Source organism: Metarhizium robertsii (genome assembly GCF_000187425.2).
Source record: "Metarhizium robertsii ARSEF 23 chromosome Unknown MAA_Scf_1, whole genome shotgun sequence".
NCBI classification, from domain to species: Eukaryota; Fungi; Ascomycota; class Sordariomycetes; order Hypocreales; family Clavicipitaceae; genus Metarhizium; species Metarhizium robertsii.
Window position 1 is genome coordinate 3,184,029 of NW_011942149.1, and position 15,830 is coordinate 3,199,858.

Consider the following 15,830-nt stretch of genomic DNA (forward strand, 5'->3'; position numbering starts at 1 on the left):
TCCTCTTGCAATGCTACTCCGTCCGTGGTCTTTGACCCGGATGACGAAAGTAGATGCCACAGAATCTTTTGGATGCTGGTGCATATTCAGTGCTAATCTACTAGGTACCTTTAGTAGGTACTTAGTATGTGGTAGTACATGTTCCACAGTTAGCCCCGACAATAATCCCCTGTTGCTCAATCAGCAAGCTTGTTGAAATGCCATCAATTGATCAATTTATCACTCCGTACTCGCTCACCCCCGTTGGCCTGCTTGAGGGTGGAGTCGCGATTGCACACAAGTCGCACAGGAACCATGCCAGCACATCACAGACGTGGATGCCAATGGGCCGCAGTCAGTGCAGAGCGAACGAGTAAGTCGCGTTGATTGTCATAGCACACCAACCGCCCAGCAGCATCTTACCGTGTGGGTAGCGGTGAAAACGCATAGACTTCCAAATCTTCCAACGTGTGCCAGACAAGCAAGCCCAGCTGGTACTATAGGTTGTCCCTCGCTCCATCGCCCAAGACTCCAGGGTTGCAAAAAGCACCATGGATTCATGGTAATTCACTAGACCGTAGAATAAACGCCTCTCAGCGCCTCAACAACAGGCGTACCTCCGTACATACAACACTGGTGCTTTATCCAAGTCCGTCCGTTCAATGCTAGCATTCGACATGGCTAATGTTACCGAATTAAACCTCGAAGATATTGTCAAGCCTTTCAAAGGACTTCGCATTGTGAAATGTCCATCTAAGCCTTCCGACCATTGGAGCAAGACAAGTAGGCGTCTACTTGAGTATCAATTGCAATGTAGTATGTACGTACTCCTGCCCGTTACGTTCATGTCCGCAGATAATAGTTGGGGCACACCAATGGCAATTACATTAATAGAATTATGCGCGCCAAGTGGGGGTCTTTTCAGCCGACACGATCGTGTGGCGAAAAATGCCGATGCCGTCATTGATACCGTAATTGCAGGTGCTGTATTCCGTACGGAGTACTATCTTTTTTTCCCATATTCCTTCCATGTACGCTTGCTTTATGTCTTTTCCGGAGGTCCTGAACTAGCGAGGTTGTGTCACAGTGCTCTAACTTGTAGTCCTATCGCAGGCGCCATGATACGCGCGTGCGTGTCTAGGTAATTCGCTGCATGCGAAGCTCTCTGACGTTGCCAAACCAATCTGACTTGCCAAGTACGGACCTACTACTTACTGCGTACCAATCCCGTAGACAACTCATGCGCCTGACCAGTGGTGCGGCTGTTACAAAACACGCCCTGTATCCTCCGAAGCAAAGCCTCGTGCCCAATGGGATGGTTATGAGGGCATGTAGGAACTTTACAAGTAGAACTGTGTCCTCAATTATGATCAAGTGCCTGAATACTGGGTTCTGCGAACATATTTAAAGCAAGAAGTGCTGGAATTGCAATCCCGTTAACCACCCGTGACTTGGGCAAGGCTGTAGACAGAGGCAGTATGGTAGCAGCGACTGATCTGTTAGAGAGCATTAATGAAGTTTATAGGGGAGGGCCCCGACAAGAAGCCTACTTAAGTAAGTAGCTTTACTAAGTAAAAGAAAACGTCGAAATAGGTGTCTACCTCCGCACCGAGGTAGTTGATAACTCAGGGGCAAGAGGGGTTAGAGTGAGAAACTTCTATTCCGGACTGCGTAAAGTGCCTAGGTACTTAGTATGATGCATGCACTTACCTACTAGTAGGTAAGTAAGTATAGGTACTTATTACTTAGGATAAATATTTGTGGTACTCTGTACGGAGTACTCCACGCTATTAATAAATTGGCAGGCACTTCCCAATGACTGGGCGATAAGCAACCATGGAGTTTACCAGGGTCTTCGGTTTTGGCACAGCCACATTCAGGGGCAAAAGGTCGTGTGGAGCAGTGCGACGAACCCCTTTCATCAGCACCAGGGTGCCAGGACGAGTCGGCACAATCGGCATTGTACGGCGTCGTCTCCATCAGTTAATGAGTACGAAGGACATGCATGCACCAGGATCTGAAAATACGGAGTACGGAGTACAAACTATTCGTACTAGTACCTAGTACCCGGGTGCCCAGCCCTAGGCCACCGGGCTGGGCTGGGCTGGGCTGGCCTGTCTGATCATGGATGCAGGACACGATTATGCGTTGGTCACTTAAGCCTGTAGGCACTCACCAACCTGATACCTACAGTGTACGGAGTATGTATGTACATGTTACTGAAATGTCACGAAAATCAGTGGCCAGCAACCCTATCCAAGTACACGTGACATTCCGTTGCTGTGGCAACCCTTTCTACTCCATGAATCGCCTGTGTTTACAAACTCTTGGCTTCAGACCACAAATCAGTGTCTATGTGGTGTTCATATCATAGCATTCTTTGTTATTGTGGAAATAGCTCTTATTCGTCTCTTTTTGTTTACGCATATCGTGGCCAGACGACAATCTGTCTGTCCCCTTGCAGCCCACCTTGCGGCCCATACAGTTCCAGTTCGTAGTGGAAAATGGCTCGCTTGGCTGATTTTTTGCCTACCAGTGATGATGAATTGTCACATCAATGTACACGGTCGAGGCAAGCGTCGAGGCAAAAGGGTAGTGATTCCGAGGTTGAATGCACAAACTCTGTTCCTCGTATTTCTACCCCAACCAGAAGAGATCTCGTACCCAGAAATACCCAAACAGCCTCAAGTCGCAAAATGCGACGACTGCGTGGACGTGATCAAGCAGCCGACAACCCCTTATTCCAGCCGTGGAGCGCACACGATCACGATGGAATGCAAGCTCTCTCGCAGACCACCATGAGAGAATCCCCTGCAAAGCTAGGCTTGGTTACTGAATTCGAAAACGACTCTCCTCCAGCATTAGCTCGTCCAGCTCGCATCAACGCACTTAGTCTCATCTCTCCTACACGAAAAGCAAAAGGCTGCTCAGAAGTGCTGAGGAAAGGTCCATTAGTTCCACTATCGACAGAAGAACGAGAAAGGAAAAACTCAGGATCGAGATCTGCTCGGATACGAGAGAATCTTGATAGTCCTAATCAAACAATGTCCTGGACTCTACTATCATCCTCGGACCACGAGCTTTGTCATCACGGGTCGCATCAACAAATATCTGCGGAAAACTCAGCCCATAGTTCCAGTATCAACAGCACTTTGGCTGTTGGTGGATCGAATTTTTGCTGTGATGATGATCCTAAGACGGGCAGTTTTTCAAGTCTCAGCCCTGGATCTGCGTCTGTATCTTTCCCTCCTGGCATTGGCAAATTCACATACAATTCTCTCGATGATGAACGCTCATCTGTTTCAACAGACTATAATGATACTAGGCAGACTGGATGCGAAGGACCGCTTAAGCCAATTAGAGGGAATGTTCCGAGTCCAAACAGGGTATCATCGATTAAACTCGACGATGAATCAGCCCTGCCAGCGAAGGTCTCGGCTATTCAGTCTACTACACCATCTGATCACGAGGACCTATTGAGCTTGTTCGAGAAAATGCGAATAGATTCTCATGGGCTGTCCACTGACGATGGTTCCAAGCCCATACGTGATCTGCCCGTCTTTATCACACCACCTAGCAGTCCTCCTGAAACTCTGAGTCCATCTCACAAGCACCAGGCTATTCCACGGAAGCCACGTGGATCTGCCCCAAATGCGTCCTTGGCTGAGACGCTTGTTGACGACTGGAATTGGGAGCCTACTCGTCAAAAAAATATCAAGGCGGAATGCACATTGAACCAGTCGAAGGGAGTCTTGAGAAAAGGAAAGAAGATGGAATTCGAGGCGACAAAACAAACCATAGCTGAAAGTTTTCTTCGGGAACTGGATCTCCAAATTGCAAACGGTCAGATTTCCAAATTAACCAACTCTACAAATGGCGTGAAGATTGTTTGGACCAAAAGTCTTCACACCACTGCCGGCCGGGCGAACTGGCGACGCGAGACCGTCCGAACTAAGCAATCTGACGGGTCAATTGTTGACACAATGCATAAACACCATGCTTCAATCGAACTTGCCGACAAGGTTATTGATGATGAAAACAGGCTTCTTAATGTGCTTGCACACGAATTCTGTCATTTGACTACCTTTATGATTAACGGTTTGACGACTAATCCCCATGGGAAAGAGTTCAAATCCTGGGCATCAAAATGCTCTCGTATCTTCGGTCACAGGGGCATTCACGTAACCACCAAACATGCCTACGAAATTAATTTCAAGTACAAATGGGAGTGTACTAATTGCGGACTGGGGTACAAAAGGCATTCTAAAAGCATTGATACGCAGCGTCACCGATGCGGGACCTGCAAAGGCGAGCTCAAGCAAGTCAAGCCTGCCCCAAGAGCCAAAGTTGCAAATAATAGCGGCGCGTCAGGGCAAAGCGAATACCAGCTGTTTGTGAAGGATCAGATGAAATTGGTGAAGCGGGAGAATCCTGACGTTCCGCAGCGAGAAATTTTGAAGATAATCGCTGAAAAATGGGCTATTGAGAAGAAGAAGAAGCAGAAGAATACCAATTCCCATACAACAGAGGACATGGTAATAAGGAAACAGCCAGACGATACCCAAGCCCATTTTACTACCAAATTAATGGTTGATTTAACTCTTGGCGATTAAATAACAGGGGCAATAGCAGTTGTGGCACTCTTACCAAGCAATCGAGTGGCGTTTAGGCCTGTACAATAGGGATTTCATACTGTAATGATCATAGGGACTAGTATTCATAACCAGATTTCAAAATGGATCAAGAAACTGCCCAAAGAAACGGCATACCAGAAAGTTTTCAGTAAGAACTTCCTCTCAGTCTCAGCGTACTGGTGAAATAGCCATAGTACATTCGGGACAAATTTGATAGAACCAATGCAAAGCTATTTCAAATACAGCGTCTGGTAGTTGCCATTTCATATTCAAGTTACGATTCTCCAAATAGACCCCAGTCTTTGATCTTAAGCGATTCCCAGATCCGAGCCGAGTATTCCACGGCATCTCCAATCAGCTTACCCTGCTTGCCAAGCTCTAGGTCAACCTCGTCTTCGTCATACTCCCCTTTTATATGCGGCACATTGATTGTAATGAGAATATCTGATTTGGATTTCTCCAGCCGCAACAGAGTCATTATGATAGCTGTGAAGTCTGGTGGTGAGCCGCCTTGACGAGATTGCCCGATCCTTGGGGTCTGGGTGGCGATGAGCGTGTACGCTGGGGGTTTCGACCTGAATCAGTGTCGCATGTTAGCCAAAATCACATTACATAAAAGCAGACGTCCCCAGCCAAATATCTCTCACTGCTCGACGGGGCACGTACTCGAGGCGAGAAAACTCAGTTTCTGCGGTATTCCAGATCTTTACAGTGTCAATATCTGACCCTACCATGTCTTCTAGGTGTGTAGTCATTGCGCGACCATCGATCTCGGGGCCATGTCCCGGCTCGCCGACTCGCTCTGTAATATCAAAGATAATGCTGGTATATCCGTCCTTATCGATCCATACCTCTTGGTTATCTGGCACTTGACGTAGTTTGCTGTGGACATGTTATGCCGTGATCGATAGGATGGGAGACGGGCTCAGTCCTAGTTTCGATTTTCTCTGTGACTTACCTGACATCGGCAAACTTCTCTGGTATGTCGCAAACAATCGCACCTCCGTAAAGGGGAGTGACGTGGTATCCCGGCATTTTCGTTCCGCGTGAAGCTGCTAGGCAGGCGACTTGCGCGATTGTCAGTATTTATACATGTTGCCCAGGAAGAAGTCTGATCTTACAGTTGAGGGTATCAACTAGCGTCTTTAACGAAGGGAATCCAGTCCTAAGGTACCGAACGGTTTCCTTAAGCGCAAGTCGGAGGGGCTTTATATAAGGCTGGCTAATGTATCCTCTGGTGGTTTTGCCAGTTATCAAATCATGGTCGACGGAAGCTGGAAGGAGGAGTGAAGCATCATCTGCCCAGCCCCTCCCGGAGGCTTATGGTGGGGGTGGCTAATATTGCCCGCAGCAAACCCCTCTGCTCCCTTGCTGGTACCCTGTGCGCCTGTGCTTTGTTCCTATTACATCATACTCACTCGTGTCACCGGTGGCTGTGCCAAGTCTCGGCAGAGTAATGCCAAGTCTAAGTGAGGATTACACCACTGCCTCCCCTCCATCATACTCTATTTGTAGAGGCGCAAGACGTGGTAGGATGCTGGCCATTTACAAGGCCGTGCACAACATGACAATAAGTGCCGGACATGTGATGGATTAGAAAATAAGTGGAAGAACTTTGGTTTCGTGTATTCTCATATGTATGCCAAGTCCTCAATGCCTCGTATACACCAAAAAGCGCCCCCGGCCAGAAAAACATATCCCACACCGTATAGCGCTGGGGGGAAGCAGGCTTCCCAATAGGTCAATGTGTAAGATAACCATTTCTTCTCCGTAGCCGACCATGACCCAATTGTTTCACCAAAAACAGCTTTATTCACCGGCTCATTTAGTAGTCCGCACGCGGATAGCACAAACAGCCATCCAATACCGATGACGAAGGGGTATCAATGAGGTAAGATAGAAGAGTCTTGAGCCAGTTTGAACAGAGTTGGGTTGCCTGGGGACCTTGCAAACCTGAGGAGCAGGTAAATACTAGCATTGCCTTGGTACAGTGCAAACTTGCAACGGGCAACTACATTAGCGGTAGAAGTAAAAGCAAAGGAAGGAATGGAAAAAGGAATGCGGCGTGTCGTCATGTCAACAGTCTATGACTGACTCGCTTCATGTTCTTCACGAATAGATGTCATACCCGAACCTGCCGCACCACTCGAAAGTGAGGGCTGGCTCGGAGGTGGCATCACCATTATCTGTCTTTGAACCAAGTTGGATTCTGATGCTTCGTTGGAAACGTGGTTGCCTAGCTGTGAGGGATTCAGCATGTCGGTCTCGTCTGTGTCGCCCTTGGCTACCACAGCTTGCGAAGTTGGGTTCTCAGAAGCAAGTTCTTTATGCAAAGGAGATGAATGAATCGGAGATGGAGACTTCTTGCTCTGTGAATCGCCGTTGCCATTATTGCCTCCCCGAGAAGAGTTCCGCGGCGACACACGTCCGGTCTAAGACGGTAATGAGTATGAAGGTAAATCTGTAGGTTTCTTAGGGAATACTTGCCTGTTTCGCCCAACGGAGTCCACAGCTGTTGCAAAGATCCCTTTGTCCACTTGGGCCACGTCGCCATTCCGGTGTGTTGCGAGTATGGCAATTTGCACAGTCTCTGACCATATTTCCGACCCCCTTTCGTCGCTTTCTCTTCTTTTTGTTGGACAGAAGCCCACCAAGCTCTTCGGCAAGAATTCTATTCACCTTCTCCATCTGTCTCAGCTCAAATTGCCAGCTGGAGCATTTCGTCGTCCGAAGCTCGTCGAAGATGTTGTCTTCGGCTGCCAAGGCTGCTAAGGCTGCATCCTGTGTCCCGAGGGGCAAACCCCCTCCAGGGGGTTGGGAGACCTGCCCTGCACCCGAATGTAATTCAGGAACTGCGTTAGATTGAGACGACGTTGAGGCTGCTTTGCTATTGCTCGTTGCAGTCGCTAGGACAACATTTTTGGCTTTCACCAACTTTGTCTGTGCGAGTAGAAATGATGGCTTCTGCCCTTCTGGAGCATCACCCGGATACAGTATGGTTAGGGCCCGTAGACCCTGGCCTCGACGATTCTGGACTTCGTGTTCGCAGGAAACAATTTTTCCTCGCCGAGCCGCTTCAATTTTTCGCCCGAAATCAGGGCGAGATTCCTTTCGCATGAGCTCTTGGATGCTTGTGCCGACAAGTGATTCGGGCTGCAAATCCAATAACGACCGGACATTCGATGAAACAAACAAGAACATTCCAGAAGTTGACAACTTGGTCCACAGCTCACTATCACCGATGCCACCATTTGACTCTAAGTTTTTGCGACTAAGTGCAAAGACGGGTCGTTTGCGGCCAACCAAGATGAGACACTTCCTACCTTTTCCCTGCTCAACAAATAATGACCCGTGACTTTCAAACCACGTATACCCGCTTTGCTTCCGTCTTATCCTGAAAACAATATTGACTTGGGCGCTAGCCGTCGCATCCTTCAATTCTCGCGTAACAGGTACAATGTCGGAGGGATGGCAAACCGAGGATAAGGAATTGCCGACGAGGTCAATAGCATCATACTCCAGAACTCGTTTCGAAGACGGGGATAAATACAAGAATAACCCTTTGAGGGACAGGACATGTACAACATCATCGGTGTTCTCCAATAGCATCTTGTCCCAGGACTGCTTATGCCAATCAGACACCAATCCCTTTGGGCTAAATTGCTGAAGGAGTGTTGATACATCATCAACCCCCAGCGTTTGTCCGTTCTCTGGCTGCCATTGACTAGAAGCTGGCGGTGTCCAGATATACTGACCAATATCATTGTGCTTGTAATTGACTTTGACGCCACCCAGCTCTTGTCCTGAAATAGCATCTGGGCATTCAACTAGGTCGATCTGGAATCCAATGAAATATCTGATATCGTCCGTGTCCCATGGGATTGGTATCATGGTAAGTAAATTTAGAAACGGCTTCCCGCCTTTTCGATAATTAATCAAGCTTTGTTGAACCTCACGGCCCTCCTGAATCATGTTCTTCAAATTATAAACGGCACCATCATCCACGAATTCACGTTTGGATCCAGCCTCAACCTTGCCGTCTGGTGCTTGAAGAAAGCGACAATTCTGACCTACAATCTCGTGGCGACTGTACCCCGTAAGATTCTGGAAATTATCTGACACATAAATGATTGGGCAGTCGTTCATTGTGACGTCACAGACGACAAACGCACATGACATGTCAACAGCCCCGAGATGAATCTTCGGGTCTTTCCTTGTAGCCACCAGCCACAGTGCTTTCAGCATATCGAACCCACTCTTGGAGTATATTGTTTTCTCCTTGCTTTCTCGAGGAGTTGATGTCGTGGCTGGGGTAGTGGGCCCAGATGTAGAACTTGGCTGAGTGATCCCTGACTCGGAAGATATGTGCCTTGACAGCGAATGCGGTAACGGTTGCCCCAAGTTGCTCGACACGGGGTTCGCAGCCATTGTTTCAGGCACCCGACTCGCCGGTGGATTCACGGCATTTAACTGCGAGGTCGAGATATGCATCATGCCATCGGGATGGTCGTCTATAGAGCCGGGTAGCGTATTCGAAGTTACTGTCAGAGTCGAGCTACTCGGCGCCGGTTCTGTCCCGAATGTCGCACTCAAGTTGGGTATCTGTCCAGAAACAAACCCACTATTCATGGGCCTCACCCCAGACCCTGCTCCAGGAACAGGTGATGGTGGGAAGAGTGATAGTGAAGGTTCGTTCGGCATCTGGCTCAATTCGACGTTGCCGAAGGGAGGTGGATTCATGGGACCGATCAGGTCAGCGGAAATTCCAGAGTAGTCAGTAGCATCGGTAACAAAACCTCCCATCTGATCTGTCATTTCTAAACTTGGATTGATGCCATGAAATGATGAGCCAACGGGCTGTGAAAACTGGAAGTTTCCCAAGTCATGCTGACTGGGGTCAAAGGCCATGACATCCTCAGAGGCCGCGATAGAAGACATTCGCCGAGGGTTTTCATCTTGCATGAGGGGACTTCCGTAAGCATGGGGCATGCTCTTTCGGCGGTGCATCTCAGTGTGATTATTCCTTATGATATCATCCAGAGAGTCCCCTGATATCATCGGCTGGTTCTGTAAAAGTTGTGGCATCGCGGACGGTGGGGGTTGCAGAGGCATTTGCGAGCCTGATACCGATGAACGATTGATCATGTCGATGACATTGCCGGATGGCTGTTGTTGCTGCTGTTGCTGCCCCTCGTGTTGTTGTGGCATTTGACGCTGCCCCTCCTGGGGAGGCAGCGCATTAGTTTTGTAGTAGTCGTCCATGGTAACAGCATCTAGGAAGACGAATATGGCTCCGTCGCCCTTTCAACGGGACGGGTACAGCAGTCGAGATATGCAGCTTACCCCCCAAGGTTGGCCGAATATCTTCACGGTCTCGATAGGAAGACGAACTTGAATAAAATCGAGATCCCCGACAAATTCAACTTCCCCACGATAGCTTCTCCTCCGTATAGCCCCAGTACTTGATGGCAGAAATGATGGCTTTCCTTGCCAAGGGTTCTCTGTACGTTCCTGAGCACAGCGGGGTGGATTGGATAGGAATACAGTAGCGGCGACAGTCAAGGATTCTGGTAACGGGTATACAATGTCGAGTCGGACGTTACGTGTTGATGGAAACTGCCGTATCTTGTGTGTGGCGGGGGTGTGATTGCAAGTGTTAGAGCTGGAATCTTTTTGATCACTTGGCTGAGGAAGTAGACGGATGAGGGGGTGAGCTGGAGGCGCTCCCAAGTCGTGGGTGCAGCAGGTGTGGGCCATCAATCAGTCAATGTCTCTTCACCCGTCGGCTCAATGAACACTCAATTAGGTGCATTGGCGCTACAATCCCGCCCACGTCTCTATCTACACTCTCCAGCAACATACTTAACTTAAGTATGATTGTATGTCACTAGTAAGCCCGCGTCCCACCGTGTATAAAATCATCAACTTGGCTATGGACCGGTACATTCCGCGTCATGTTGAAGCCATTGCATATGTCAGCCAGTGTCAACAAGCTTGTTGGGTTGTCAAATTCTAGTTGTGGAGGTGACCTTTTGCCTCTCGCCTCTTGCCTGGTCTCTCCATTTGCTTCTGCATACTTAAGTACTAATATTATTTACCACATAATACTTAGGTACTTACTACGTACATAATAGATAAATTGGTCACGCTGCGCATGAAAGCCTCCGCCGCGTCACTACTGGCATTGGACCTATTCGAGAGCCTTTGTACCCTTATTCGACGGCTACGCATTTGGGCGCCCAATCAACACATCTGGTGCCATCAAGTCATCACATTGGACACACACTTGAGGCACGTGCCCGGCACTTTTTGGTCTCTCTCCCAGCACTTTTCTGGTCGTCTTTAGAACCAGATCTTCCTACTAGCTATTAACAGCGAGGCACAATAACCTTTGCGGGTTTCTTCAGTTGGGGAATATGTTCGCTTCTCAAGGAGAGCCCTGTTTGAACAGTTTGTACAGCGTACAACATCATTTGCCCCGTTCTGCATCTCCACAGAGGCAGCGTCCTACTAGTAAAAGACAAAGTCTGGAGATCTGATCACTGAACGCATAGTTTGAAATAGAAAAAATGAGAGAATACATATAAAACTCATTTCCTCTTAATTCTGTATCTGGAATCTTTGCTTTGCTTTGCTTTGCTTGCGTAAGTTGCTTCAAGGCAAACAATGATGCCATTCGTAGTCTATAGTCCTCGAGCGAAGTAAAATGTCATCATCCACCCAATCTAGTCCGCTCCGACCAGCCGTTCCCATTCAACTTCTCATTCTCTTGCATTTGCTTCAAGCATTGTGTCTCTGGTGCATTATGCAATATGAAGGGAATCAAATTAGTTTGCTTCCCCAACGTCATTTGAAATATTCTACGCATGCCGTCGCGTTAGAGACTCTGCGCAGCTTTGTCTTGTCCATCTTCTGCTACATCATTCGATCACTTTTGCCTCCAAGTCTCAGTTGAAATAGCCCATTATTGTTTGTTGTGCCTCGGGGGAGAATTGACTTAAAAGGGGCATTGGATCGACACTTGTCGCTGTAAGCAGTGCCTTTGTTGCAGAGGCAACTCGACTAGCCGTCTGTCCTTGTAGCGCCTCTGCTTCCAGAGCTTGTGCCACAAAAACGAATATCTTGCCTGCTTGGTTCAAAACTACAGGATTACGCCTACACAGGTGATATGGTCAGTATACTGCAATGAGTTCCTCTGTCATTTCAAGTTTGCTTACTGGTCAATCAATTCGGCGAGGTATGCGTAAGCATACGGGGCTGCCTCCTCATCATTGGTGACGGGGAGGGTTTCGATCCATTGCGAAACGACAGCTTGGACATCCCCCACGCTGCCGGCATTGTAATGAAGGATTTTGGCTATGGCGGCACATGCATTCTCCGTAGCGTATACATTTTCGTCGTTTCGGGCTTCCGGAACCTGAGTAACCTGGAAGAGATAAGGTATTGAGCCGCCCAGGAACTGCGTCCATGGCGCTCCTCCGTGACGTGCTGCGACGCCAATTCCATACGCGGCAGCCTGCCGAATAGCTGCAGATGGATCTCGGCAGCCGTCAATCAGAGGCTGTGTGATGTAATTGGCATACCGGTTGCTTTCAGGTCCACAGTATTCGAGGACGTCATCCAAGATGCAAAGACCCCATTGCCTTTGCGTTGGGTCTGTCGACGTCAGGAAGCTCTCGTAGGTGGACATTAATCTTTCCCAGGCAGGAAGGAATGCCGCTCCATGATTCTTGAAAATAGAGTGGAAGGCCTTGTTCATGTCCGACAATAGAGTTTGGTCATCCTCAATCTCCCTTTCAATCTCTTCGGCTTCGTCTTCAACATCGTCCGCCGTTGCCCCTGCCTTTTCCTCAGCTCGCTGGGTAACTCTGGTTTGGTAGTCCTCGATTGTCGAATGAACAGAATCTATGAATCCATTCATATGAACAGGGGTGAGGCAATCCTTCCCAACTACTTCTACGGATTCATAGAAGCATTGGTACATCTCAGCTAAGGTCTCGATAGAAGGTTCAGCACTCAGCACCTCAAGAAGTTTACCAACTGTAGCCGCCCAGAGACCCGCAAGTTCATTGGAAGGGCATCCATATGCCTTCTTGTATGAGCTTAGCAACTGTGGAACCAGTTTTGCTGAGATATACCGGACGGGGTCATGGAAGAAGAATGCCAGACCAGGGAGTGCAATCTTTTCCATAATGTTCGCAACGAAGGGAGCGAAAGCTGCTTCGAGCACCTGCGCATAAACGACTAGTAACTCAATTGCCATGTGTTTGTCATCCATGGTACTCGTTCGGATACCAATCATCTTTCCCTTAAGAGGGACAAACTCCCAGCCGTCTTCTCCGTTCATTTGTTCCGCTTGCTCATCATCGTCAAGCAGCTGGATGTCAGCCTTTGCCATAGCTAATTCCAGTAGGGGCGGCATGACATTGTCCAAGAAGGGTACAAAGTCTGGGCCGAGCACGCGGCACATCCGGCCCCAACAATGCATAAGATACTGTGCTTGCGGGTCGTCCGCATCCGTAATGTTAGTCTGGATGTTGGCAAGCAAGTTGACGAGAGTCATCGCGTCTTGGCCGAGTCGTTCCCGGCCAACGGCAAGAGCAATTAGGGTCGCACATTCCATGGCTTTGCCACGAAGGAGCCTATACTCTTTCTCACTCTGGTTTTGAAGTACGTTGACCAGGAGTGGCATCAGCGTGTCATAGTACTTAGAAAACGCGGCCTGCGCAGCGTCGGCGATGGTAGCAATAGTAGACAAAGCCTGCTCCTGCACATAGCGCTTGTCGCTTTGAAGGAGCTGAAAGAGATGAGATAACAAATCATCAAGATAAGGTTCCAAGATCGACTTTTCGGCCTCCTCGCAAAAGTTGACCAAAGCTGCGGCGGCATGGGACTTGACTCTGGCCTCCGGGGAGTTCAAGACTGGTACAACAGCTTTCAAAACTCGGTCGTAAAAGTCTGTTTGCATCTTGGGCGCGAAATCTGTGCTCATTTGCCCCAAGGCATTGCAGCCCGCCCAACGGACCCGAGGGTGAGGATCTTGCAAGGCTGGAATGACCAAATCCAATACCTGACTCAATTCACCAATCATAAGTTCGCGACATCCTTCCGATATCGCAGAGATGGCCATCAGGGCGGCGTGACGATCTCTCCACGCCATCGAGTTCATCATTCTGGGAAGCCAATTAAATGTTGGGGCCAGGATGGTCTGCCCCCCGAGTTTATTTGCCAGGCGGTCCATGGCCTGTTCGCCCGCCACGTGGTTTTGGTCGCTTTCGTCTTGGTCAAGCTGAAGCAGAATATAAGGGTCAGAGCAGTCGAAACAAAGTGATCATGTACGAATAGCCGACTTACATCATCGGAAGCCAGCCACTCCGCAGCATCGTCGTCGTCTTCACCTAAATCGGTCATCAAGCTCAGGCACTGTGTGATCATATCATTGGTGTAAGAAGGATCTTTTCGACACATGGATGGTGCATAATCGGCAAAGGTTGCCATGAGTTCGAGGGCGTTTTGGCGGCAAATGCTGTCCAGTTCTTTGTCTTGAATGACTGAGATGCTGAATTGGACTAAATTCTGGAAGAGTTGTTTGAACATTTTAGGAGCCGTTTCTGCTAGGTCAATCAAAGCCAGCAGGGCTTTACTCAAGTCTTCTGAATCTTGCGAATCCTTGATGGGCGGAAGCACGTTGAGGACGTCAGGAATCAGGGCATAGTACTTCATCTGGGATTGTTTGGAGATGGTACTGAAAAAGGATGCGAATGCCTCCATGGCTGCCAGACGAACCTGGTCGAATCATTAGCTTTCCGCTTCTCGCTCCTTCGTCATATCTACTTTGCCTTCACATCATATGTAGTCATGTTTGTAACATACCATGACGGCATCATCTTTGAATCCCTTCTGGAACGCTTGAAGAACAGTTTCCTCATGCTGTCGTTCGATTATTCCCGGCGTCGTTTTGAACACTCGAAATGCGTTCTCTCGCTTCTCCGCCTCCGGGGCCTGACTGAGCTGGAAGAGTGCGCCCAGGAGTTCAGGCCAGGTGTCGTCTATCCCATGACTTAGGATCAGCTCCGGAAAAGGAGATGTTTCTGCATTCCTTTAAATACTCACTGTTGTCTGTATATTGCCTAGCAACCTCCGCAACTGCATCGCTAATTTTGTTACGAACGATTCGATCAGGTTCCGCGCCGAGTGTTTCTAGGAGTTTTTGACGAATGACAGCGGCTTGATCTTTAGCCAATGAGTAGAACACATCCACATTGTTTCCAGACTCTACTTTTCGGGTTTTAGAGGCTATCCGGCGAAATATAACGGCTGCGAAAGATCGAGCCTGCGAACAGAATGTCAGAGACCAGTGATGGGAGAGAAGCAAATGGAAGAATATAGGTCACATACGGCATTATCTCCAGCACCCTGTATCTGTTCAGCAAGTCCCATTAAAAGAACTTCTGGACGGCTGCTGGTCCAGTTATTCTGAAGATGCTCTTCAGCCTGAGATCGAGTGGCATTGTCGGCGGACTGGAGTGCTTGGAGCAACTGAGTCAGCTCGGCATGGACCTCGGCGGATAGAAGAGACATGGTCGCGGCGGCAGGGCGGTGCAAGCGCCTTGCAGCCTGAAACTTGTCTGTTGAGTATTGGCGATATCTGTGAATGACACGTATACGCGCGTAAGATCGAGGCAAGGTGTATGTTGGAGTAGGGAGGGCCAGGAAGAAAATCAGGACCGCCTCCAAAGGGTCACAACTTTTCGTGGGAGAGAGAAAGTGGGGGAGGGGAAGACGCGGGTGGTGTGGGCTGGTTTTTGGGTTCTGCGGCTAGGAACATTGAGAAAGAGTCAATCCAGTATCAGCCTAATAGACAGGCCCACGCAACGAAATGAAAGCTCAAGCTGTTATAACTATTGGGCGGTCGACCAGCATGTACTTGCATATCTACCTACCTACTTAGGGTAGGTAGGTACTCAGAGATACTCAGCACTAACGGTGATGCCAGGCTTGGTGCGACATCTCGCTGATGTCGGAATCAACCATGGCAAACTAGCCACACTGCCTGACCTGAGGGGTGAGTATTAATCTCTTGCTCCCAGCTGGCCATCCAACGCCAAAAAAAAATATAAAAATCAGCGACATATCGTCATGACCTGTTAAAGGCTAGCGCATAAATACAGTGGGTACCCTCTGGTGTTGTACCCAAACAACCGCGTCTTCCTAGTG

General features: G+C 48.8%; 4 protein-coding genes across 4 annotated transcripts; 1 reads left to right on the forward strand and 3 right to left on the reverse strand.

Moving 5' to 3' along the window:
- Positions 1-2,675: 2,675 nt before the first annotated feature.
- Positions 2,676-4,592, forward strand: MAA_04455 (HMG box-containing protein; the record flags this gene model as incomplete). Its single annotated transcript, XM_007822551.1, has 1 exon — positions 2,676-4,592. The coding sequence occupies one exon, from the start codon at positions 2,676-2,678 to the stop codon at positions 4,590-4,592; it is 1,917 nt and encodes a 638-aa protein (XP_007820742.1).
- A 295-nt stretch (positions 4,593-4,887) lies between these two features.
- Positions 4,888-5,648, reverse strand: MAA_04454 (Mog1/PsbP/DUF1795, alpha/beta/alpha sandwich; the record flags this gene model as incomplete). Its single annotated transcript, XM_007822550.1, has 3 exons — positions 4,888-5,188; positions 5,280-5,495; positions 5,572-5,648. The coding sequence occupies 3 exons, from the start codon at positions 5,646-5,648 to the stop codon at positions 4,888-4,890; spliced, it is 594 nt and encodes a 197-aa protein (XP_007820741.1).
- A 1,049-nt stretch (positions 5,649-6,697) lies between these two features.
- Positions 6,698-9,875, reverse strand: MAA_04453 (white collar 1; the record flags this gene model as incomplete). Its single annotated transcript, XM_007822549.2, has 2 exons — positions 6,698-7,045; positions 7,209-9,875. The coding sequence occupies 2 exons, from the start codon at positions 9,873-9,875 to the stop codon at positions 6,698-6,700; spliced, it is 3,015 nt and encodes a 1,004-aa protein (XP_007820740.2).
- A 1,951-nt stretch (positions 9,876-11,826) lies between these two features.
- Positions 11,827-15,194, reverse strand: MAA_04452 (importin subunit beta-3; the record flags this gene model as incomplete). Its single annotated transcript, XM_007822548.1, has 5 exons — positions 11,827-13,902; positions 13,968-14,399; positions 14,487-14,662; positions 14,727-14,946; positions 15,012-15,194. The coding sequence occupies 5 exons, from the start codon at positions 15,192-15,194 to the stop codon at positions 11,827-11,829; spliced, it is 3,087 nt and encodes a 1,028-aa protein (XP_007820739.1).
- Between the last annotated feature and the right edge of the window lie 636 nt (positions 15,195-15,830).